Source organism: Calidris pugnax, unplaced genomic scaffold (assembly GCF_001431845.1).
Source record: "Calidris pugnax isolate Ruff unplaced genomic scaffold, ASM143184v1 scaffold32, whole genome shotgun sequence".
NCBI lineage: Eukaryota > Metazoa > Chordata > Aves > Charadriiformes > Scolopacidae > Calidris > Calidris pugnax.
The window spans coordinates 11,299,106-11,323,589 of record NW_015090783.1 but is presented as its reverse complement, the minus strand read 5'-3'; the positions used below and the strand labels follow the sequence as shown (position 1 = coordinate 11,323,589).

Sequence of the window (24,484 nt, the reverse complement as noted above, 5' to 3'; positions counted from 1 at the left end):
ATCTAATTATAGCAACTCTGCTGATGAGCCCTGTGATACCACATGGTGAAATTTTGATACTTTTTTTTTTTTTTTTCCAGAAGGCTTTGTTAAAACCTAAGTCAATGACTCATGTATAACCCTCCATTTTCTTCTACCTCCTTCACCACATAGAAGGACCATTTTTATACTTAAAATCAAGCACTTATTTTGGAAGAGCAGAGTTCAGGATTTCCATACAATTGCAGTTTTCCTTCTGTACATGCAGCATTATACAGATTCTAATCATGTGAACACACACTATTTTTTCACAGAGGGTGAGTGATATTTATTAAGCGTGTAATTTTTAGTACCTTGTTATACCCTTACTACTTGATGGCAGATCTGCATCCTATCACTTCATGCTATTTGAGCTCTGCTCAGAGTAGCACATTACTCAAATTTCTTCAGTCTTTTTATGACATCACCACTAGAGTAAAATATTAAAAAAAAAAAAAAAATCCCATTGCTGGCTGACATAAGGGACAGCCATTCTCTGCATTTCCTAAATGAAAACTTGAGACACGGAAAGACTAAGGTTAAGGTAAGGTTTTTTTGGTGTCCAAGATGAGATGTCTGAGATTAGACTTTATATAAAGCACTTAATTTTATTGATCATGTTACCATTAAAAGCTAAACCACTGACTTCAGTTTGTAGTTGTACATGGCTTTTCTAGAATCACAGAGGAATTATTTGGCAAAGAAAAGGATGGAATTTAATTCTCTAGCATTCAACTCTAACTTGTAGAATGATGTTGTTCTTCCAATGGTCTCTTTGTTCTGTATGTACTTTCCAGTTTCTACAGCAGCTTCTTTCAATAGCTCACCTTGCTTCATCCGTGGGGCACAGCATACACTGGTGATGGACGGGAGAAGTCTTACAGAAAAATAACATGGAATTACATAATTAAAAAACGAATTGCAATATATACACACCAAAGGGGGCAAAATACAACTACAGATGCAATGCTAATTCCCACACAGCCTAACCCAGCATCAATTTTGTAGTCTCTTTTGACATAAGGCTTTGTGGAAGTGTGCATGTGTGCCTCCACAGAAGGAAACAGAAAGGCACACCAAGGTTTTACACAGCGGAATTAAAATGGGATGTCAGAGAAGTGAGAGAAGTTGCAATGAGGCAACTGTAAGTTGTGATTAGCACTCAAGGGAAGTTCCAAGTCTCACTCGTTCTGTTGCCAACAGCATTAGGACATATTCTGAAACAGGAAGATGCTAGAAAAAACTTTTGAGACCTGCTGGCAATTTGGATCAGAGGAGAGCAGGCTCTGCTGAGATTTCAGGTCGTATTGCCAATATAAGAAAGTATTGGGTAGGAGCAGTAAACAGGATTGTGGCATGGAGGATGCTGGTGAAAATCCATGCAAAACTAACGAGGACTAATTCCAAGGTGAGACTAGAGGGGAAAATAAGACATTTTTTTAATCACATCCTGGATATCTTCAACCAAGAAGTTAACTTGGAAGACACCTAAGAGCAACGATACCTTTAAAGAAATTAATAATATTGACTTTCAAAGTGTGTTGGGGGAAGGACTGAAAAAAGTCCTCAGTTCCTCAACCTTATGCTTTAGTTTGTCTTTTTCTTTCATAAGTAATAAATCCCACACTTATGATTCTGGGACACCACATCTGTCCCAGGCTGGAATAGGGACAAGTCTTCACAGAACCATCATGTAGCTCCTGTGGCTCTAGAGAATCAAAGCTCAGATTGTTGTCCAAGAAGAGTGAATCTGAGCGAGTTCCCCAAATAGCATCTAAGATCATCAAGGAGAGGGTAAGGAGAAGACAGGCTACCACCTATCTGGAAACACCACGTCAGCCACACCATTAAAGACTAGGATTAACTTGCACATCACACAGATAAGGAACAGGAAGATCTTCACCCAGTTATTTTTTTGTAATGTATCATCTATATGCTTGCTCTCAGTGCTTGTTTTAATGCTTCCCTATTTTTTTGATCAGCATCTAGAGGACTCAAATGCTCCAAGAGGCCTTGTTTTTCTCAGGACGAAAGAAAATGTGTAGAAACTTCATGTTAAATGATTGATAAATATCTGGTCCCATGATGAAAAAGCGGCTGCAGGGACATTAGAAACCTGCTGTCATCACCAGCACAATTAACACAACTTCCCCCTGGCACCTTCTCTCCTAATGTGAGCCTTCTGGAAGAGGCCGTGGCCTAGAGCAAGCACTTTGGCAGCAGCAAACTGCTCCAGCTTGCTCTCTTTTCCCTGATGCAGAAGGATGGACTTCGTTCTGTGTCATGGGTTGTTCTACACAAATGCTTAGTGCAAGAAGAGCTTGTTGCTTGAGGAGCATAAACCTTCTGCACATGTAAGTCATTTGTGCTACTGCTCATGGAATGGAGGAAGGGTCAGCCTGCCCAGTGAGGAAGGCTCGACACCAGGATTTTGGATTTGGACCATGGTATCCCGTAGGGCTGAGCTCTGACACGACACAGAGGCAGGCTGCAGAACAATTCTAGCCATTAAAAGGTAAGTGCTTGCTTTCCTTACAGCAACTGTCTAATTATAGAAGGCTGTGCACCGAAACAGTGGTGACATGATAACCAAAGCAACTGTGGTTGTGCTCCATTGAAACATGGAAGAGCACTGGGGCTACTCAAAATCAAGCCTTACTAGCTTCAGACTCAGAATACACAGGTATCACAGATTAGATAGTTTGAGAAAGTTTGCTTCAGCTGATCCAAATCATACTACTTCATGGAAAACACATCCTTTCATGTCCAAGGTGCAGCTTCAGAAGGAATATGGAAAGCTTAATGTGCCTGTTTACATGGCAGAGCTGTAACCATCTATTCTAGGAAACACTGTGTGTGCCTGAAACAGGCATCTGGCCCAAAGTCCTAGAGCAAAACTGTAAAGAATGGCTGCTACATACAGGCCAAGTTTTCTCCAACTGGATTTGAGGAGATGGTACTTTTAAATAAGAAAAATTCTGCCAAGCAAATATTTTGAAAGATGCAGTGAGGAGTCCACAGTAAGAGTGTGAGCTAGTATTTGTACACTTGCCCCTGACACCATTTGAACAGCATAAAGAAAAAAACTTCTCATGAGTAATGCCAGTCTTGCCACAAAAAAAAAAAAGCTCATTTCCAATGTCTACATCCAGCTTTCAAACAAAACTGGCAAGTATTTATTCAATGGTAATTTCATACTGTGTTTTCAACAAACAAATGTTAGTGTTTTCCTTTTGAATTTTCAATCTTCTGGAAATGCAGCCCCTTGTAACTTGGCTGCACATCTGTACTGACTGTGCAAAGAAAACTCCTTCTTAGGGCCTTTCATATATACCAGCCAGAAAGACTGTTGGAAAAAAGTGTGTCCTTGGTACCTTTCTCCCCTGTAAAGACAAGGGATATATTGGTATCCCAGGTTCTTTTGGTTTGGGTCTCTTTCTCCCTCCTCCCCCACCATGCTTCACTCCATTCTCCAGGACATCAGCTTAGATTGTTGACAACAGCATGAGGAGGGGATGGGAGACTTGCAGGCACCTGGGATTTCCTAAAGGAAATCTTTGGCAACGGTGTCTTTTTATTATTTATTTCCTTATTTTTAATTCCACCCCCCTCAAGCTGTCATTCCTTAGCAGTGAAAATGAAAAGCTGCCATTTATGTGTGTACAACAATGGAAGCCTCTGCAGGCCACATGGCTCCTGCAGTTTAATTTACTTTAATTCATTTTATATTGAACCAAATGATCTTATTTGCCTTTTTTAATGGAGAGCCTTCAGCATGGAGGGTGGGAGCCAAGCCCCCCTTCCAAAGGAATGATGAGCCCAGCTGCTATTAGAACTTGTGCTCGGCTTGATGTGTCGATCGCAGCTCGTGGGGAGGAAGGGACACCTTTAGCCACAGGTATGTTCCTTCTCCTGCTAACTCCTGCTGACTGCAGAGGTGTAAGACTGGAGTCTGATGTTGGGGTTACCTTCCATTTTCTGCTTTTCTCCCCTATTCACAAGCTCTTCTTTCCCTACCTTCTGCCCTGAATGTAGGCTCTCAGCCTATCTTAACACCTCTGTTTCTCGGGCTGTTTTGGAACCTGGGAAAGTCTGGGATTATTTTGTCAAATTTTCAATCTTCCCACATTCCTTGGAGGCACTGCTTGTAGAGGTAGTCCATTTCTGAGATAGTCAAGCTTGAAGAACTCTGGCTAGTTGTATCCTGATAATACAGCAGTCTTCATGCTTCACACTTCACATGCTCATGATCATCTTTACTGCTCTCTGTATCCTGATGGCAAAAACAAACCTAATTTTAGCTTGCTTTTTCTCAGTTAAAGCATAAATCCAAGCTGGTTCTTGATGTCATCTTAAACCAAATGTTGCTCTTCCTGTGATGGGTCCATACTAGGAATACATAACTCAAGTACTTTAGACTGGGACAGCTGAGTCTTCCAGAGTCTGGAAGACTCAGTTTGGTCTCTAGTCCAAATTTTTAATGTATTCACTGACGAAATGAAAAGATGCATCTAACTGAAATAAGCAGAGTTTAGTACTACTCCCTGTTTTCATTAATGATCCTGCTGGAACAGCGTAGTCTTATTAAATGAAAAGCTGACACTGAACTGTGAAAGACTGTAAACACGCTGGGAAAGTCTGGGATTATTTTGTCAAATTTTCAATCTTCCCACATTCCTTGGAGGCACTGCTTGTAGAGGTAGTCCATTTCTGAGATAGTCAAGCTTGAAGAACTCTGGCTAGTTGTATCCTGATAATACAGCAGTCTTCATGCTTCACACTTCACATGCTCATGATCATCTTTACTGCTCTCTGTATCCTGATGGCAAAAACAAACCTAATTTTAGCTTGCTTTTTCTCAGTTAAAGCATAAATCCAAGCTGGTTCTTGATGTCATCTTAAACCAAATGTTGCTCTTCCTGTGATGGGTCCATACTAGGAATACATAACTCAAGTACTTTAGACTGGGACAGCTGAGTCTTCCAGAGTCTGGAAGACTCAGTTTGGTCTCTAGTCCAAATTTTTAATGTATTCACTGACGAAATGAAAAGATGCATCTAACTGAAATAAGCAGAGTTTAGTACTACTCCCTGTTTTCATTAATGATCCTGCTGGAACAGCGTAGTCTTATTAAATGCACAGCTGACACTGAACTGTGAGAGACTGTAAACACACTGGAAAGGATTATTATCCAAACTCATCCTGACAGACTGGAAAAATGGTCTGGAAAACAGGGGGGACTGAAGACAGTCCAGAAGAGAATAATCAGATTTGGAAGGAATGATCTCTAAGACTCAAAAACGTGGTGTTACTTAGTCTACAGAGGAGACTGAGGGGAGATATGATGACTTTGATGTGTAAAAGAAAAACCCAATCACAATGGATGTGGAGAGGTAAAAGACTTAAAAGGAGGAGATGCCTCGTACTAGAAAGGCTACGCAAGCATCAGTGAAACCAGAGTATTCAGAGAAGACTAGAATCTCAAGGAGCAGCATGAAAAGCCAGACTAGCTTTGGAAGTGCCTTTGAACTTCCAAAATGAGGAAAATCTGAAGAGCCTGCTTGGAGGTTGAATGCAGACTGATCAAAGTCCCCAATATACCATCCATGGGCAAGTTTTATCATCTATTACTGACTGCCAGCAAGAAGGTACTGCAAGGAAGCTCAAGATAAAATACCTCTATCCCATTGACAGCTGAGCTGAACTCTATCCCTGCCAGTAAAGCAATCTCCACCTCAAGCCTTGTATTATGGGGAGCTAGAACCTGCTGTCCTGACTAGTTACATCAGCAGAAATAATTCTCAGTATAATTCTCTTGAATAAATCTTCTAGCTCTACTCTGTGAGTTTAGTTGGTATTTTCCAGCAGTTTGCTACCTGCTACCATGCAGGAGTTCATGATCTACAAGCTAAGCTTCCAGCAGAAACACTACTACAAGCATACGGGGAGGAAGAGAGTAACTTTGCTTCTAGCAAGTATTAGATAGCAAATAACTCGGAAATAATCTGGTCAAAGTTAATGTGCCTATTGGAAAAAGCTTACATTTTAAAAAAATATCTGAAAAATAAGATGTGTAGCACTGAGTTGGCCTGTAGAAGTCATGAGACTCAGGGAAAGAGCTCAGCTATGTGGTTACCAATTACAATTTCTATGGCATCCTGGGGTTCTCTTGGAGCTCTCCCATCCCAGTTTGATCTTGCTTAATTTGTTACACCAGATCTCATCCTTGGTTGGCTTAATGGATGCAGTGTAGAGAAGGGGGATAAAAATAAATCCAGATCCGTAGTGGTAGGTAACAGCAGTCTCAGATGTCAAGGGACAGTGAGACCATCAACAACATCCTAAGACAAAAAGGGACTTTAAAAAAAAGTGAGAAATATTGCTATCCAGAAAAAGGTATTAAAAATGAAGCATCTGTGCTCTGAGTCATTATAGGCCCTTGACAGATGTGATCTTACCAGCCTCCCACTGTAGCTGCAAATAAAGACCCCTTCTCTTTCTTCTCTCCCGACAAGGATTAATGAGTACTTGGGATAGCTCTCAGACAAGCAAGCAAAGGCTGTGAACCTTTTCCAACACTGCAATTTATCTTGGGAAGACTATTCACATCACTTTTCCCTCCCTCCCCAGGCTGGATTATGCTCTGACCTAGCACATTAATCTCCCAAAATAAAATAATAATAATAGAAGGAGGAAAAAAAAAAAAAAGAGCTGGACAATTGCCAGAAATAAATTAATAACCATCTCGAATAGCCCTGCTGTGCAGGAACAAACTGCTCAACTCCCCTGCCACCCATGTCATTTGTAAGCAAAACTATTCCCAGTTTAGATATCCCCTTAAGTGCCCTGCCTGAGACTTTCAGCGGTGAATGATAATATCTTGCATCTATATAGTGCCTTTTCATCCCTTTAGCTGCCAGGAAGTTTCTTTACCAAATGCAAATAACACACATTGCTACATTTGCTGCTGAAACATAGACGCTACTGAGCGGAGAAAGGGGCGGCGTGACAGATCTGTAAGAGTGAAAAACCATGAAAAAGTATATAAAGAGAAAGAATGCAGTGAAAAAGTTTCAATAGTTAGACCTAGTCTACATAGGATTGTCTAAACATTTAAGTACGTTCACCATTTTGCTACAGTATTTCTTCACCTACGGCTAGAACTGGTGCTGCCTTTTGTGGCATCAGTAGCTTCAATTTAATGCTGTTTCTTCTTTGATCCAAGAGGAAAGCCAAAGAGACAAGTACTTGCATTTTCTTTCCACTAAATTAAGAGATTTGTGCTTAAGAAATATCTGTTCACAGAGATTACTCAGAAAACAAGACTTAGAACAAAGTGAACCAGAAAAGCAGTTGTCTCACCTCTAGTATCTGCTCCTTCTCAAGCAATGCTTACCTCTCTCTGGAGTTTAATTACTTGCTGGCATTACCAAACCCTTGCTGAGGTCTGTGATGGCTCAAAAACCAAAGCTCACCACCGAGGTGACTTTCTGCCAAATTTTTACCAGAGATTTTACTATTTTTTTTCTTCCAGCCATATTTCATGCTGCAGACATTTTGTAAAGGTATTAGATTATCAAAGACAATAATCTGTATATCAAGAAGAGATATGACTCTTACCTTTGACTTGACAGCTAGGATGATTTTAGGCAGGGCGACAATCAGGCATTTCAATGCGATGGTGAGGTACTTCAGTACAAAGTCTGCAATCCCCACGATCCACATCAGGTCGAAGAAGTCCAGCCTCTCAAGGTTGGGTTTCAGAAAGATGAGGCTGAAAAGCATGACAACAAGGCTCAAATACCAATGAGGAGAACCTCAGTTAAGCTTCTATCCACTCTATCCAGCTCTATCCACTGCTGGCCAGAGAAAGCCTAGAAACTGCACTGAACCTCAGTGAAGTTCTCGAGGGCGATAGGAATAAGACATGCAAAGTAGTCCCATGGTTCCTCTGGGCCTCTTGACTTTGTCTGTTCTTGCCCATTTCTGCTGAGGTCAGCAGGTTTGCCCACTACTAGAAAGCAGGACCCAAACAGCAGTCTCTAAAGCCACTTGTCCATGTGAAACAAACTGGTGACAAAGGAAGCGGTGTATTAAATGTGGCAGAGAGGGCAGAACTTCAGATGCCTCGTGCTCTGCCACTGTCTGAAGCAAACCAAGAGCTGGGCTGTGTTAATTAGCATCTCCTACCCAAACCAAAGACCCAAAAATGTAGTGTCCTTTATATAATGTTCTTGAATGGGCTGAACATTTGCCCTTTAAAGAAGGGGAGTCCAAGACAGGAGAACTTCATGTAGCAGTGGGCAGGAGCTACTGACCTAAGCAGCAATGAGGACTGCACCCTACTCAGACTGAAAAAATAGGATTCCTCTTCAGGATATTTACCTAATAAAGCCTCATGGTAGAAAGCAAAAATTTAACAAACAAAAAAAAAAGCAAAAGTAAAATAACCAACCCAGAATAAAAAGCCTGAACGTGAATTCAAAATACTCACAACACTGGCACAGCACAACAGGTAAAATTATACCCTAAAAACAGAAACAGAATCAGAGACTTTACTACTATTCATGCACTAGAAACAAGCAAAAAGTAAATAAATCAGGAAATGAAAAATAAGCCAGAAAGAAACAAAACTGAAGCCGCTGTTTCTGATTTTGCGTGTCTGCCTCACAAGTAGCCACAGGTCCCCACACAGCAAGCAATGGATACCAAGCATGACCCAGCAGACACCACTGCAATGCTGGCAGGAATAGGGCTTTTCAGGGAAGCCGTTGCCCAGCCTGTTCACTGTTCATAAACCACACCCTGAACAGTGTATAAAATGGCCCCAATTTCCTGAAACGCTTTTATTTTATATGATCCATCCTTTATTTTAAACCTGTCCCATTCATGCTTTTAACCTTAACCACCTTCTTAGGGACACACAGTTTCCCTGGGGTGCAAATAAATTTATTCTAATTGCTTTCACACCTTTATGTCCTACCTGTTTCTTCTCTTCCATTTCCTCCCACAATCCCTATACAGAGTATCCCATGGTTTGCCATCTCTCATTCGGACCCACACTTACAGCCTCCTCATCTCTCCCTCTTTCTAGAAGCATTTACACACACAGCTTTCCGATGATCCAAATACATGAAGGGCAATAAATGACAAAAAACATACCCAAGAGCCATCTTGCCATAACCCAACTGATGCATGTTACAAACATTGTATTTTCAGTCTGAAGTTTTAAGTCCCCTTCAGTGGGACAAATAACATTTTCATTGGGAAGATAATTCATACACTTTTAGCTGCTTCCTCAAGTAACCACGTTTGATATTGCTCCATTTCTTCCTATTTATTCTACTAATATCCCCTTGCTTAAGTTCTGTATCTTTGCTTCCTATGGCTCATTTAATCCCTGCTTTATAATAAGCAGGGATAGTACTGAACCAAATCCATGGGCACTAACTTTCCTGTATTTGAGAACCGCTTTAGTCAGAATTTAAAAGCAGAGGCTATCTTAATTACCTCAGATCCAAATGCCTCCAAGCCCTGAAGTAAAACACTACTATTCTACTTCCAGTTTATCTCCTGTAATAGGCTGAAACTTGATAGACTGAAGAGAAAAGAAAACATTACAGGAAGAGGAAAATCAGGTGGGTCAAATTCTTATCTGCTTCCAACACCTGCTCTTTAGGTTCAGCCACACTGGTCAAAATGGAAATTCAGAAGTCCCACTATAGAAAAGTATCCACCCTGCTCCAGTGCATAAGAAAATTGCAAGTGTAGATGTTTCAAGCAGTAACACTGTAGTGTATCATCACACCCGGCCCATTTAGACTCTGGTTATGTCATTTATTGATAGGAGCATAGTCCACTGGTAGAAGCAATGCACACATTCTCTTCCTCCATCGAAAGGAATTACAAAGGTGTGACAAAGACGGCAGATACCTTAAGTACACACACTTCCTCCCACAGTGTGGAGAAAAGTGGGCTTCCCTCTCCTCCTCCCTGGCCATTATCACCTGCTGCCATCATGCCCAACGTAAATTTTGCCCACCTGTTGTACAGCTGCTGAGAGCTGAATGTGTAAAGCAAATACAAGGTGTTCCCGGTGAGAAAGGCCAGGATCCAGAAGACAACCAACACTGATCTCTTCTCCTGAGCAAGAACGAGAAGCAAAGATAAATTCTAAGTCTCAAGGGTTGCACTGAGCCTTCAGCTGCTGAAAAAATGCAAGACTAACTCAGGGGACACAAATATGCAACTAAGGGATCAGTAATTAGTTTATTTACATTGGACTAAGACTCAGAAATAGGCTGCTAGGTAAAGACATATATAAACAAAAGCAGAAATGGCTCTCACTCACCTAACCTTCATAAGTAAAGGAACTTCAGAGAAATTACTCAAAATACACGGCTGAAAATGACAGCCTTACTTCCTGAACACAATTTTCAAAGTTGGGACCTTTCTTGGGATATCTAAATTCTCCTGATATTTAAAATGCAGTTTGAAAAGCATATTAAAAAACCAGACAGTTCCATATATTGTACTGTAATTCTGAGTTGCCACCTCTCTCTGGAATGACCCTTCTTGAAAGAGTTGTTTCACAAATAGATCCAAAGTCACTTACAAGAAGGCTTAGCTAAATTAAATATAACACAACCCATCACTGAATGCAGCAGGTATTAATGTTATCTGAATGCATGCAGGTTCTAGAACATGAATTTTTGATCGAAGAACTAATTAAAGGTCAAAAGAAGTGCAAATTTTGCATTTCAAAAGACCAGGAACATTATAGACAGAAGCTGGATGGCAGAAAAGCTTGTCCTGGGTCTTGACTCTGTAATTTTGGAAAGTAAATTTTACTCCTGGGAGGGGAAAAAAAAACCCCAGTGTTTTTCTTGTGAACTGATTTATTAAGAAAATAGCTCTTCACCAGCCAGGGATGTTAGGTTGAGATTTAAAGCAGGCAGATTAAGGGGCACACTGCTGGAAAGACAGAGGTGCAAAGTGCAAGGCAACAGCAATCTATTACATGATTGTGCAATTTATCTGTTCATTCAGCGTTGTATCCCATTTATTCCACTGCTGCTGGTAGATATAAGTGTACACTTACGCCACCCATGTCATTTTTACAAAAAAAAAGCAATTCTAATCTTGTGCTTTTAGTGCTATTGAAGTATTCTGCTGACACTAAAGATCAGAAGGCCTGAAAAGATCTGTTGGTTTCTTTATATTACTAACCATTATAAAGATAATAACAAGCAATACATCTACAGAATCCTTCAGCTGAACATCTCAAAACATAATCTAAATGCTAATAAATTAAATCTCATCAGAGAGAAGTGCTTGAAGATGCACTGCCAGTCAGTGGCAGAACCAGAGGCAGATAACAATATCCCTGACTTTCCCCCTCTTCGTTTTACAATGCCACACTTTCACAAAAGAGCAGGATGGAAACTGTGGGAGAGCATCAGTGGGGAGAAGCAGGAAGGGGAAGGGAGGATGCATTACAGCACAGTACTCTTATTCTGACAGATATAATGGCATCCATCCCTACATTGCAAAAGAAGGTTCAGCATAGACATTGCTTTGCATACAAAGAGCAATGCCGCTTGGGAATGGCCTGTATCAGGAACAGCGTGGTGAGTAGGGCCCGAGAGGTGATTGTCCCCCTGTACTCGGCACTGGTGAGGCCTCACCTTGAGAACTGTGTCCAGTTTTGGGCCCCCTACCATAAAAAAGACATTGAGGTGCTGGAGTGGGTCCAGAGAAGGGCGACAAAGATGGTGAGGGGTCTGGAGAGTAAGTCTTATGAGGAGAGGCTGAGGGAGCTGGAGAAGAGGAGGCTGAGGGGAGACCTTATTGCTCTCTCCAACTCCCTGAAAGGAGGGTGTAGAGAGGTGGGGGTCGGTCTCTTTTCTCAAGTCACAGGCGACAGGACGAGAGGAAATGGCCTCAAGTTGTGCCAGGGGAGGTTCAGGCTGGATATTAGGAAAAAATTTTTCACTGAAAGGGTTATCAGGCATTGGAATGGGCTGCCCAGGGAGGTGGTTGAGGCACCATCCCTGGAGGTGTTCAAAAGACGGGTTGATGTAGTGCTGGGAGGTCTGGTTTAGTGATGATGCTCCTTGTTTGTTGTGTGGGTGTCTATTTTTGTCAGTTCGGTTGATGATTGGACAAGATGATCTTTAAGGTCCCTTCCAACCTAGAAGATTCTGTGATTCTGTAAAAGAGTAAGATGTTGTACTCACCTTCAGAGCAACCTGTTCTCGGAGCGTTGAGTTGGCGTATGCGAATGTGCTGGCCATGCCAATGCACACAGCAATCCCTGTGGGGAGAGACACTGTCAGGTACATACGGCTGGGCAGGAGGATCTTCAGTCCTAAGCCATTTGATATCAGCATCTCAAGCTTAGAAAAGAAATTTACTAGGTGGTATTCTGGATGCGCTGGAAATTTAAATATGTAGGCAACTAAAACAGGGCAGCTTAGACTCATATAAAGTCCAAATTCAAGTTAAATGAAAATGAAGCTACTTCAGTGAGCACTTGCCACCCAGCCCAATACAAACACTGTCCTAATGTCAGGTTCTGTGCTGAAGCAGAGCAGAAGTGCTGCAAGTTGTGGCTGCATTGTGCCAAGGGAACTCAGCTACATGACACTACTACAATAGCAGCTCAGCAGCTCGTGGGTGACAGGGCTCACTATCAAAATCATACGGGATACCAGGTCCAAAGGGCAAGATGTTGCATACATGAATCAATACCTGTTTTGGGGAATACTGGCAGAGCTGTAAGTGGACTAAACTCAAGCATTACTGGCTTCTCTGAGATAATAACCTCAGCATACTACTCCCAGAATGAGTAAGGATCCTCAGACATGCCACACATACAGTTTTGTAGTAAGAAGAGGATTAGGTAAACAGATTTTACATGACCACCAAGGTGCTGAAAAACTCAGGTACCAATAAAGAAACCTGGATAGACATATTTTTAAGGCACTCTGAAGACCAGGACTGCAATGTGTAACCGCTGATGCTCTTTGGCTTGATTTCACAACTAATATTCTTCTAGCTCTACAAGTGTCTCATCCCTCTGAGCCCTTCTGTGCTACACAGAGACCTTTGCTAATCACTAATGTGAGCTCTCCCCATCTCTCCTAGAGAGACGTCTGAGGAAGAAGCCTTGGTAACACCTTCAGTCCCTACAGAAATGTCAAGGAGAGATTAGGGAAAAGTACAGAACTGATCTCCCCCAGGTCAGGACAGGAAACAGATGGGACTGACACAGATGAAAACAGCTTGGTCTGAAAGTAGGATGAATTTATCAAATGCATTTGACTATGCCCCCTTCATGCTAGACTACCTCTAGACACTGTCATGGGGACAAATGTATCAGACTCCACAGCATGATACAGCTTCCTAACCACCCTCTTACACACTTAAAATCTAGAAAGGATAGATGCTTACCAAGCTTATGCTGGAAACAAACTTTAGCCAGGAGGATCAAGATGAAGGGAAGTCCCTTCTGCAGCCAACCGATCACAGCTTTTAACTCTGAAAGAGCCGGGGCTGGAGTTCCAGCTTGTTCATCACTGCCTTCCTCGGCGTGCCCATGGCGGTCCCCTCCTGCCATGTGCAGCAGAGATGAACCCCGGTGGTGGCCGTGGTGGAAATGATGGGATGACTGCCGGTGGTGAAACGGGGCTCCTTCTGTACGACTGGTCCCTTCGTCCCTCGGGGCTGGCATCTGAATGAAAACTTCCCCACCTCCCGCTGAAGAGCCCAGAACCAAGCCTGACTGGAACGGGGTGGCTGTGATGGTGCCCGAGGGGATACCTGCCAGGCCTGAGAACAGCTGCTGTGGGGAGGAAGCTTCAGCCTTCAGACTTTCAAAAACCCCACTTTCATCCACGCTGGTTTCAGAACTGACTGTTTGGCTCCGGTTTCTGCAGTGGATGGAGATTTGAGAAATGTGATTAAACAAAAATGAGTGCCACACAGCTTCTCAGTCTTTTAGCCCAATCCTGACTGTAGACATTTAAGAGTTCCTCACGCACTATCAGAATACACAGGTCTCCAGTTGACAGATGCTTTTCCCTCTATTTGCTGTTGGAAGTCACAGGTGCAGAACTAGAGGCCAGTAACCAGACTCCTAAGATAAGATCAGAGTACTTCTGAAGAAGTGATCACAATGCACCAGCTCCTTCATCTAAGGAGCAGAGTTCCCAAACACCCCCTTAATTTTGGAGGAACCAAAGAAATAATACATCTGATATCAAATCCAACACCTTCTACAATTATTTTAATATTTAAAGAAAAACATATAAAACCCCATATAACTTTATACAGCACAACCAAGACAGATCACATTATATACAAAGAAATTAATCAAGCTAACTCAAAGAAATGACCTACTCCTAAATTCTTCTGGCTTTATTTTGGGATGATAGCTACTTGCCTAGTGATGAATAACACAAACAAGAGACAGAGTCAACTGGGAAACAGAAGTGTTGAGAGCTGTTTGAGTGATCCTGACACAAATATTTTAAGTGAAGCATGTGCTCATGGGTCAAGAGAAATTGTTTATTTTGATACTCTCAGCAAATTGGACATGGATGTACCCAAACTACTGGGCACTGGATAGAATTAGATCTGGCACGGATACTTTCTGAGCTTGTTGGATTATAGCCGGATTCCAAAAAGAAAGTCTTAAATATCTTCATCCTAATTAAAAAAAAATAGGCTTTCTTCACCTGAACTTGATACTGTGGTACTGAAATGAATACATGGGAAGTTTAGATGACAGGGGACAATACAGGTAATAAGTAGAACAATCATTAGGCAGTAAATGCCTGGCAGAGACCAAATACCTTTCTAACTTGCAAAAGGAGAGTAGATTAACCTCAGCAAGAGGCAAAGCCCTCAAATAGGGCATGTTGCAGAACTTCAGTCTCTCTTGATTTTAATCCTTGGAGATCTCTAACTTTAGAAATAGCAGTCACAAGCTGAGACAGCACACACAGGCACTACAGGGCCCTTAACCCTCTCTCTCCCATGGGTTCAAAAGCCTCCCCAGGCACCTTACAGGGCACACAGCACTGCCTTTCATCTCACTCGGGAGATAGCTTCAAACCCCTCTGGGCATACCTTCCCTCTAAGTAAACTCCTAATAAGGCTTTTTATAGCTACACCCCATTCCCAGTGTCTCTCCACAGGTTCCAGCAAAGAATCAAGTCAATAAGATATTGCATACCTCTTTCTGGTTCAAAATACTCATCAACCAGATCTTTGATTTTACACCCAACATTACAATTCAGGGATGTATACACAAGACGGGGACATAATGTGACAGTACTTACTGTCTGGGAACATAACAAACAAATTGGGTGGAACCCAGTGTGACAGATAAAGACACAAGTATTGTTTGGAACAATACTACCAGAACACATGACTATGCTTTCAGCAGGAAGGAATTAATTTGGGACATATTTAAAAACAAATAAACGAGGATGAAATTCCAAGTCTGCTGAAGTGAACAGAAGTGAAGACAGTGGCAGGAGCATTTCACTCTAAGTTATAAAACCTTCAGCCTATGTTACTGACAATATGTATTTACACTGTTAAAAAACAGAAGCATTTACAAAAACCAATTGACATTACTCTGTTTATCCCTTGCATTCAATAATAGACACATATTCTGAATATATTTTAACCATTCAAACAGATCCTAAAGTGCCTCTGTACAGGTTTGTACAGAGTCAGAGAGCTCTATGCTGCAGATGAGAGAGCACATACAACATCTTCTGCGCCTCTCAAGCCTCAGGCTTGCCTGCTGATACCAAACCCACAGAGTGCACTGAGGCTTGGGCAGCATCACACAGAAAAAGTTAAAGATGGCTTTCTTTTCCCCTGAAATTAAGAATAGTGCATGCTAGAAGTGGTCATGACACCAAGCTGAACCTCTACCTGCAAAACCACTAAGAAATCCTTAGTGACTGCTTGAGATCACAATCTTTCACTTAGAATCTCAGCTTGGCCAGAGACATAAAAGTCGTTAGTTCCATCTTTGTCTTAGAGTAATTAGATTAGTTTCTTCTTTAGAGGAAAAAAAAAAAAATAGGCAAGCTCTAACACTGCAAAAGCACAAGGGAACATTTAGTACCCGAACAACAACAGTGGCAAGCCTCCCTTGCTGATGTTATAATTACTGAAATGAATTAGAGGTATTCTACTTCTAAATATCCACACACATGAAGCTAGATACAGATTCTGCGATGATGTAAAGGACCACCCAAAATCTTTATAAACTACTAAGTCATAGTAGTCGGGAGCTTCAGGATAGCAGACTTTTAAAAAACACCTTCGTAACAGAAGTATAAACAGCCTCTGTTCATACAGATGGATGTTTTCAGATTGCTAAATGCTCAGGATCCCCTCAGGACCGTGCCACAAATCACTCTTCTGGAGCTCCAAAATGCCCTGCCTATGCTGAGCCAACTGTCCCATAATGGATGATGAAACCTGGAACACCATAGCTGCTAGCAGTCACTAACAGACATGAAGGAGAAAAATAAATGTGTCTTTAAGCCCTCTAAACTCAAGCAGAAAGTCTAGGCACACGACATGCACAAGAATCACAGAATCACAGAACGATGTGGGGTTGGAAGGGACCTCTAGAGACTACCCAGTCCAAACCCCTGCCAAAGCAGGTCTAGCCAGAGCAGGTTGCACAGGAATGTGTCCTGGTGGGTTTTGAATGTCTCAAGAGATGGAGACACCCCCAACCTCTCTGGGCAGCCTCTTCCAGGGCTCTGCCACCCTCACAGCAAAGAAGTTCCTCCTCATGTTTAGATGGAACTGCCTATGTTCGAGTTTGGGCCCGTTACCTCTTGTCCTGTCACTGGGCACCACTGAGAAAACACTGGCCCCGTCCTCCTGACACCCTCCCTTCAAGTATTTATAGGCGTTGATCAGATCCCCCCTCAGTCTTCTTTTCTCCAGACTAAGAAGACCCAAGTCCCTCAGCCTCTCCTCCTAAGGGAGATGTTCCAGGACCCTAAACACATTAGTAGCCCCCTGCTGTACCATCTCCTGCAGTTCCCTCTCCTTCTTGAACCAGAGAGCCCAGAACTGGACACAGTGCTCCAGATGGGACCTCGACATGAAGAGTAGAGGGGCAGGATGACCTCTCTCCACCTGCTGGCCACACTCTCTGCCTGATGCCCCCCAGGATGCCATTGGCCTTCTTGGTCACAAGAGCTCATTACTGGCTCATGGGCATCCTGGTGTCCACCAGGGCTCCCAGGTCTTTTTCCTCAGGGCTGCTCTCCAGCAGCTCAGCCCCCAACCTCTACTCGTGCAGGGGGTTACTCCTCCCCACGTGCAGCACCCTGCACTTGCACTTGTTAAATTTCATCAGGTTCCTCTCTGCCCAGCTCTCCAGCCTGTCCAGGTCTCACTGGATGGCGGGCACAGCCTTCTGGGGTGTCAGCCACCCCTCCCAGTATTGTACCATCAGCAAACTTGCTGAGGGTACATCCCATCCCTTCATCCAGGTCATGGATGAATACATGGAATTCAGAGGACTGGAGCCAGTCCTGACCCCTGGGGCACCCCACTTGTTACAGAAAACTCTAACTGGATTCTGGGCCACTGATCACCACCCTCTGAGCTCTGTCTTTCAGCCACTTTGCAATCCACCTCACTGGCCATTCATCCAACCCACACTTAGCGTTGCTTGGACAGAAAGTCAAAAGTCCCAACAGGTCAGTTCATTTTCAAGGCGTTGTGCTTCTTTTATTCATGGAAATACCTACAGTGACTGTAAGACCTGTTCAATGTTATGTCCCACTTTATCTAATATCCCAAGGCTGTATCCCCATTTAGAGGCGATTCTACAGCTATGAAAGCCCTGGTTTTTGTGGATGGACTAAGAGCTGCCATGATTTAAGATGTTGTGTGGCTTCATACTACAGCTGGTAAAGCTCTCTTTCATTTCTCCAAGTGTGAATCCCATTCAGGGCGGCATTGCCATCCCCCCTAAGAAATGGTATCCTTCTGCTAATGAAGTGCAATTGAAGCAGCATCTTCATAGCAGTCATCCTCTTCGGCCTCTGCCTCACCTCTCTGGACCCATTGCACCTTGTAAATTTTTATCCTCTTCTCCCTGAGATCTGTAAGAAGCCACTTGTGTTGAGCCTGATCAAAATTCCACCAAAGCCAGTGGAGAGTCTCTGTCTGGCTGACGTAGATTATTAATGATCCCTCGGCCATTAAAATGCTGAAAGGGATGGGTGGGTAGAGGCCAACCAACTCTGGCCCTCCTCAGAAGAATCACAGCCCACATTGCAGACCCCCTCCATGAACTGTCCCTCCGTTAGGAATGGCCACAGGGGAGCGATCCCCAGGAAAGGAGCCCTCAGCTCCTCCTGACCCCCTTCTTCCTCACACAGGAGGATACGCTTTAAGGGCAGAGGGTACCTTTAAGAGCACAGGCCCCCCAACTGCCAGAATAGCCAAATATGGTTATTTCTGAAGCCATCACAATGGCCTCCTGATGTTATGAGCTACCTCATCGTGTTCTGTTCTGCATGCTATAAATCCCGGGCCCCCAGCACCTGGCCCCCAGTCGCTGAGCTACTGGACTGGAGATGTCAGCCATGCCTGGCAGAAAGAGGTCCCACAGCGAAGCGAGCGGGTGCCCACCTCTGCGTGGGCAAACGGAAAAAGATTTTCTGGGGGTGCGGAGGAAGAGGCAGCGTCGGAGGGGAGGTACCAGCAGCTACTTGGCGGTGATGGCCGTCGCTCAGGTGGCTGATGGTGTGGAGCCCATGGAGGTGGATCCACCTGCAGACCAGGAGGAACCCATGGAGGTGGATCCACCTGCAGGATGGCTCCCCTGGCACCACTCCATCGTGCCAGGGCCCCCCTCAGGAACACCATCGACGCGGGGCCGTAGGAGCGCCCGGCCAGCGCCCTACCGTCGGCCCGGCCTCCGCACCTGGCACTAGCCAGGGGGCCCAGCTCCCTCCGCACCCAGCCGGCCTGCCGGCTCACCCTTTCCATCTCCCGGCCATCGCATGATGGCTACGGGTCCTGTGAGCCCTTCCTTCCTGTCCCCCACCTTCTCCCGCAACCCCACCCCTTCTGAAGGGGCACCATCTCCTCTACTCCTCTGACATGGCTTCTGCAAGCTGCTGCGCTGGGAGACGTCCCTCAGAGGGACACCGAGGTGCCTGGGGCTTAGACGATGGGGTTTCTCCAGCCTGAGGATGAGAAGGCTGCTCAATGGGACGTTGGGGAGGAAGCCGGACCCTCCACAGAGGCTCACGGAGAAGAGCAACAGGTCAAGAAGAGACATGAGAGAGACAGTGGTTCCTCTGGAGCAGCAGAAGGCCGCAGGTCCGCCAGGAGGAAGTGCTGGCCTTCAGCCGTGAAGGCCCCTTCCAGCTGCCTCCTTAGGTCTTCTCAAGATTGGGCAAGCAAAGGCGTTTTAAAAACAAAATATACCAAGAAAGTAACAGCACAAAGGCTTTGCCTCTCTTTTCTGTGGGGCTTTGGGAACTGCGTCTGGGCTCTGCTGTCCCCCCTGGTCTCCCCAGCCCAGCAGAGTCAGGGGTGCGTGGGGCTGCGGGCCCAGCCCCGGGCCTTGGGGCCAGCGAGGGGCCGGGGCACAGGAGGGCAGGGGCCGCGGGAGCCGCCTCGGGTCCTGAGGGTGGGGAGACCCTGGAGCAGGTTCTCCAGACAAGCTGTGGCTGCCCCATCCCTGCAGGTGCTCAAGGCCAGGTCGGCTGGCGCTTTGAGGCAACCCTCCCTCTGGACATCCCCCCTCCCTTCTTCTCCCCCCAGCTCCATACTGCCCAGCGGGACGTCAGACCCTTTGGAATGTCCCTGTGGTCAGTTGGGCTCAGCTCTCCTGGCTGTGTCCCCTCCCAGCTGCTTGTGCCCCCCAGCCCCTTGCTGGCTGGCTGGGCTGTGAGGAGCAGAGAGGCCTTGGGGCTGGGTCAGCGCCGCTCAGCAGTAACAAAACCAGCCCTGGCTTATCAACAGTTTCCAGCACAAACCCCAATTCACTCTGCCCCAGCCAAACCCAGCACAGATCCTCCAGGATGGCTCCTGGGACTCGCCCTCAGACCAGGCCATTCCCTCTCAGTCTCAGCTAAACCTCAGCTGTCCCGCTGGTTTTTTCTTGAAGTGAACCATCCTGGTCGGTTTATTCCTCCCGGTTTTGTTACGGACATGTCCTGTCTTTGACCATATTTGTTACCCTTCTCGGCACCTTTGCACTTCTGTTGTACCCTCCTGTGACGGGATGGCCCCAGGACCGTGCAGAGGGAAGGCACAGGCAAACTGGAGGTCCACAGGGGCTCCACTGGGATTTCTGTTTTACTCTCCTTCTCTCACTTTACCTCACAGAATCACAGAACGATGTGGGGTTGGAAGGGACCTCTGGAGATCATCCCGTCTGACCACCTGCCAGAGCAGGTCCTCCTAGAGCAGGTTGCACAGGAACGTGTCCAGGTGGGTTTTACATGTCTCCAGAGAAGGAGACTCCACCACCTCTCTGGGCAGCCTCTTCCAGGGCTCTGCCACCCTCACAGGAAAGAAGTTCCTCCTCATGTTTAGATGGAACTGCCTATGTTCGAGTTTGGGCCCGTTACCTCTTGTCCTGTCACTGGGCACCACTGAGAAAACACTGGCCCCGTCCTCCTGACACCCTCCCTTCAAGTATTTATAGGCGTTGATCAGATCCCCCCTCAGTCTTCTTTTCTCCAGACTAAGAAGACCCAAGTCCCTCAGCCTCTCCTCCTAAGGGAGATGTTCCAGGACCCTAAACACATTAGTAGCCCCCTGCTGTACCATCTCCTGCAGTTCCCTCTCCTTCTTGAACCAGAGAGCCCAGAACTGGACACAGTGCTCCAGATGGGACCTCGACATGAAGAGTAGAGGGGCAGGATGACCTCTCTCCACCTGCTGGCCACACTCTCTGCCTGATGCCCCCCAGGATGCCATTGGCCTTCTTGGTCACAAGAGCTCATTACTGGCTCATGGGCATCCTGGTGTCCACCAGGGCTCCCAGGTCTTTTTCCTCAGGGCTGCTCTCCAGCAGCTCAGCCCCCAACCTCTACTCGTGCAGGGGGTTACTCCTCCCCACGTGCAGCACCCTGCACTTGCACTTGTTAAATTTCATCAGGTTCCTCTCTGCCCAGCTCTCCAGCCTGTCCAGGTCTCACTGGATGGCGGGCACAGCCTTCTGGGGTGTCAGCCACCCCTCCCAGTATTGTACCATCAGCAAACTTGCTGAGGGTACATCCCATCCCTTCATCCAGGTCATGGATGAATACATGGAATTCAGAGGACTGGAGCCAGTCCTGACCCCTGGGGCACCCCACTTGTTACAGAAAACCCACTCCATCGTGCCAGGGCCCCCCTCAGGAACACCATCGACGCGGGGCCGTAGGAGCGCCCGGCCAGCGCCCTACCGTCGGCCCGGCCTCCGCACCTGCCACTAGCCAGGGGGCCCAGCTCCCTCCGCACCCAGCCGGCCTGCCGGCTCACCCTTTCCATCTCCCGGCCATCGCATGATGGCTACGGGTCCGGTCAGCTCCTCCTTCCTGTCCCCCACCTTCTCCCGCAACCCCACCCCTTCTGAAGGGGCACCATCTCCTCTACTCCTCTGACATGGCTTCTGCAAGCTGCTGCGCCGGGAGACGTCCCTCAGAGGGACACCGAGGTGCCTGGGGCTTAGATGATGGGGTTTCTCCAGCCTGAGGATGAGAAGGCTGCTCAATGGGACGTTGGAGAGGAAGCCGGACCCTCCACAGGGGCTCACGGAGAAGAGCAACAGGTCAAGAAGAGACATGAGAGAGACAGTGGTTCCTCTGGAGCAGCAGAAGGCCGCAGGTCCGCCAGGAGGAAGTGCTGGCCTTCAGCCGTGAAGGCCCCTTCCAGCTGCCTCCTTAGGTCTTCTCAAGATTGGGCAATCAAAGGCGTTTCAAAAACAAAATATACCAAGAAAGTAACAGCACAAAGGCTTTGCCTCTCTTTTCTGTGGGGCTTTGGGAACTGCGTCTGGGCTCTGCTGTCCCCCCTGGTCTCCCCAGCCCAGCAGAGTCAGGGGTGCGTGGGGCTGCGGGCCCAGCCCCGGGCCTTGGGGCCAGCGAGGGGCCGGGGCACAGGAGGGCAGGGGCCGCGGGAGCCGCCTCGGGTCCTGAGGGTGGGGAGACCCTGGAGCAGGTTCTCCAGAGAAGCTGTGGCTGCCCCATCCCTGCAGGTGCTCAAGGCCACATCTGTTGGGGCTTTGAGCCACCTCATCCAGTGACAGGTGTCCCTTCCAACCTACGCCATTCTATGAGTTCGTGATCCTCTCAGACCATCTTTTCCTGATGCGCCTGGAGTGTCACCGGGGGAGCTGTGCTTGCTTCCTCCCCTTCCTTTCTTTTTCCTACCTAAACCAAACCCCTCTGCTCCTCCCTCAGCCCTTCCCATAGAGAAGAGTCTGAGAATCAGAGCAAATTTAGGAATTTTATATACCAAAGGAATAAGGACGTCATCGATTTAGGATTGAAAGGATCTATTTGTTTTAGGATTAAGTGGATATTAGGATCCCCTTCACAAAAGGATCCTCTTTTTAGGATTAAACAAGATAAGGATGTATTAGCTTTAGGATTAATGCAAAATTGGGATTTTTGGATACGAAATAACTCTCCTCCAAACGATTCTGGACTGATCACCACCCTCTGAGCTCTGTCTTTCAGCCACTTTGCAATCCACCTCACTGGCCATTCATCCAACCCACACTTAGCGTTGCTTGGACAGAAAGTCAAAAGTCCCAACAGGTCAGTTCATTTTCAAGGCGTTGTGCTTCTTTTATTCATGGAAATACCTACAGTGACTGTAAGACCTGTTCAATGTTATGTCCCACTTTATCTAATATCCCAAGGCTGTATCCCCATTTAGAGGCGATTCTACAGCTATGTGTTTAGCATCATTGTTTTTGAATTTGTTTTTGTGCCTTCCTCTGACTTCCTTCTGACGTTTCTTTGGCCAGTTGCTCCATGTTCGGGGATCTTTCCGTAAGTCTTTGCAGTACCTTTTGGTTTCCATGGGCCTGAATAATTGTCTATCATCTTGGTATATTCACTCAAATTTGGGGACTAATGCTCTGCCGCCTTCTGGCCGAGGGTCTCTCCCCTACAAGGACGCAGGGGTCCACACGGGTGCATCAGCATCATGGTGATGGTCACACAGACCAGAAGCAACAAAGCCAACCATTTGCCCAGTGTCCCGCGTTAATTTTGGCAGGTTCAGAATTCGAGCCCGCTCCTTCTGGACCTTTCTTTTATTTGTTTCTTAAATCTGGAGCTGCTCTTCCCTACAACTGTAGACATATAATGGCAAATACATTGTTGAGGAGGTTGAACTGGTGGACAGCAGTTGCACAGGAGCTCGGAGCAGCAGTTCCGTTCCGTAAGAGCTCGGCCTCGGGCGTGCTGAGGTTACGCAGCAAAGCTCAGTGCCAGTGCCCCTCACCCCAAAGGTGCCCTGTGCTGCCATCTGCTCGCCCTCGGAGATGAGTGGGTGGCAATGCCTGTGGTACTGGGACAGCCCCCTGCTCTTTGGCCTCTGCCTCGCGTCTCTGGACCCGGTAGACCTTGTGAGGTTTTCCCCTCTTCTCCTCAAGATCTGTAAGGAGCCCCTTGCGTGGGGCCTGAGCCAAGTTCCACCAAAGCCGGTGGAGAGTCTCTGTCTGGCTCACGTAGATTATTAACGATCCCTCGGCCATTGAAATGCTGAAAGTGATGGGTGGGTAGAGGCCAACCCACTCTGGCCCTCCTCAGAAGAATCACTGCCCACATTGCAGACCCCCTCCATGAACTGTCTATCCATTAGGAATGGCCACAGGGGAGCGATCCCCAGGAAAGGAGCCCTCAGCTCCTCCTGACCCTCTTCTTCCTCACACAGGAGGATACGCTTTAAGGGCAGAGGGTACCTTTAAGGGCACAGGACCCTCCAACTGCCAGAATAGGCAAATATGGTAATTTGTGTAGCCATCACAATGGCCTCCTGATGCCATGAGCTACCTCACCGTGTTCTGTTCCGCACGCTATAAATCCCGGGCCCCCAGCACCTGGCCCCCAGTCGCTGAGCTACTGGACTGGAGATGTCAGCCATGCCTGGCAGAAAGAGGTCCCACAGCGAAGCGAGCGGGTGCCCACCTCTGCGTGGGCAAACGGAAAAAGATTTTCTGGGGGTGCGGAGGAAGAGGCAGCGTCGGAGGGGAGGTACCAGCAGCTACTTGGCGGTGATGGCCGTCGCTCAGGTGGCTGATGGTGTGGAGCCCATGGAGGTGGATCCACCTGCAGACGAGGAGGAACCCATGGAGGTGGATCCACCTGCAGGATGGCTCCCCTGGCACCACTCCATCGTGCCAGGGCCCCCCTCAGGAACACCATCGACGCGGGGCCGTAGGAGCGCC

At 46.4% G+C, this 24,484-nt stretch overlaps 1 protein-coding gene across 2 annotated transcripts in view; it reads right to left on the bottom strand.

Annotated features, from left to right (window-relative positions):
* RNFT2 (ring finger protein, transmembrane 2) overlaps nt 1–24,484 on the bottom strand; it is a 45,543-nt gene that overhangs the window by 14,639 nt on the left and 6,420 nt on the right. For both annotated transcript variants that reach the window (XM_014964968.1, XM_014964978.1), the window contains exons 3-6: nt 13,474–13,952; nt 12,258–12,334; nt 10,061–10,161; nt 7,639–7,792 (exon numbers count right to left, since the gene is read on the bottom strand). In XM_014964968.1, coding sequence (XP_014820454.1) covers nt 7,639–7,792; nt 10,061–10,161; nt 12,258–12,334; nt 13,474–13,952 — 811 coding nt within the window. The remainder of the gene's footprint in view (nt 1–7,638; nt 7,793–10,060; nt 10,162–12,257; nt 12,335–13,473; nt 13,953–24,484) is intronic.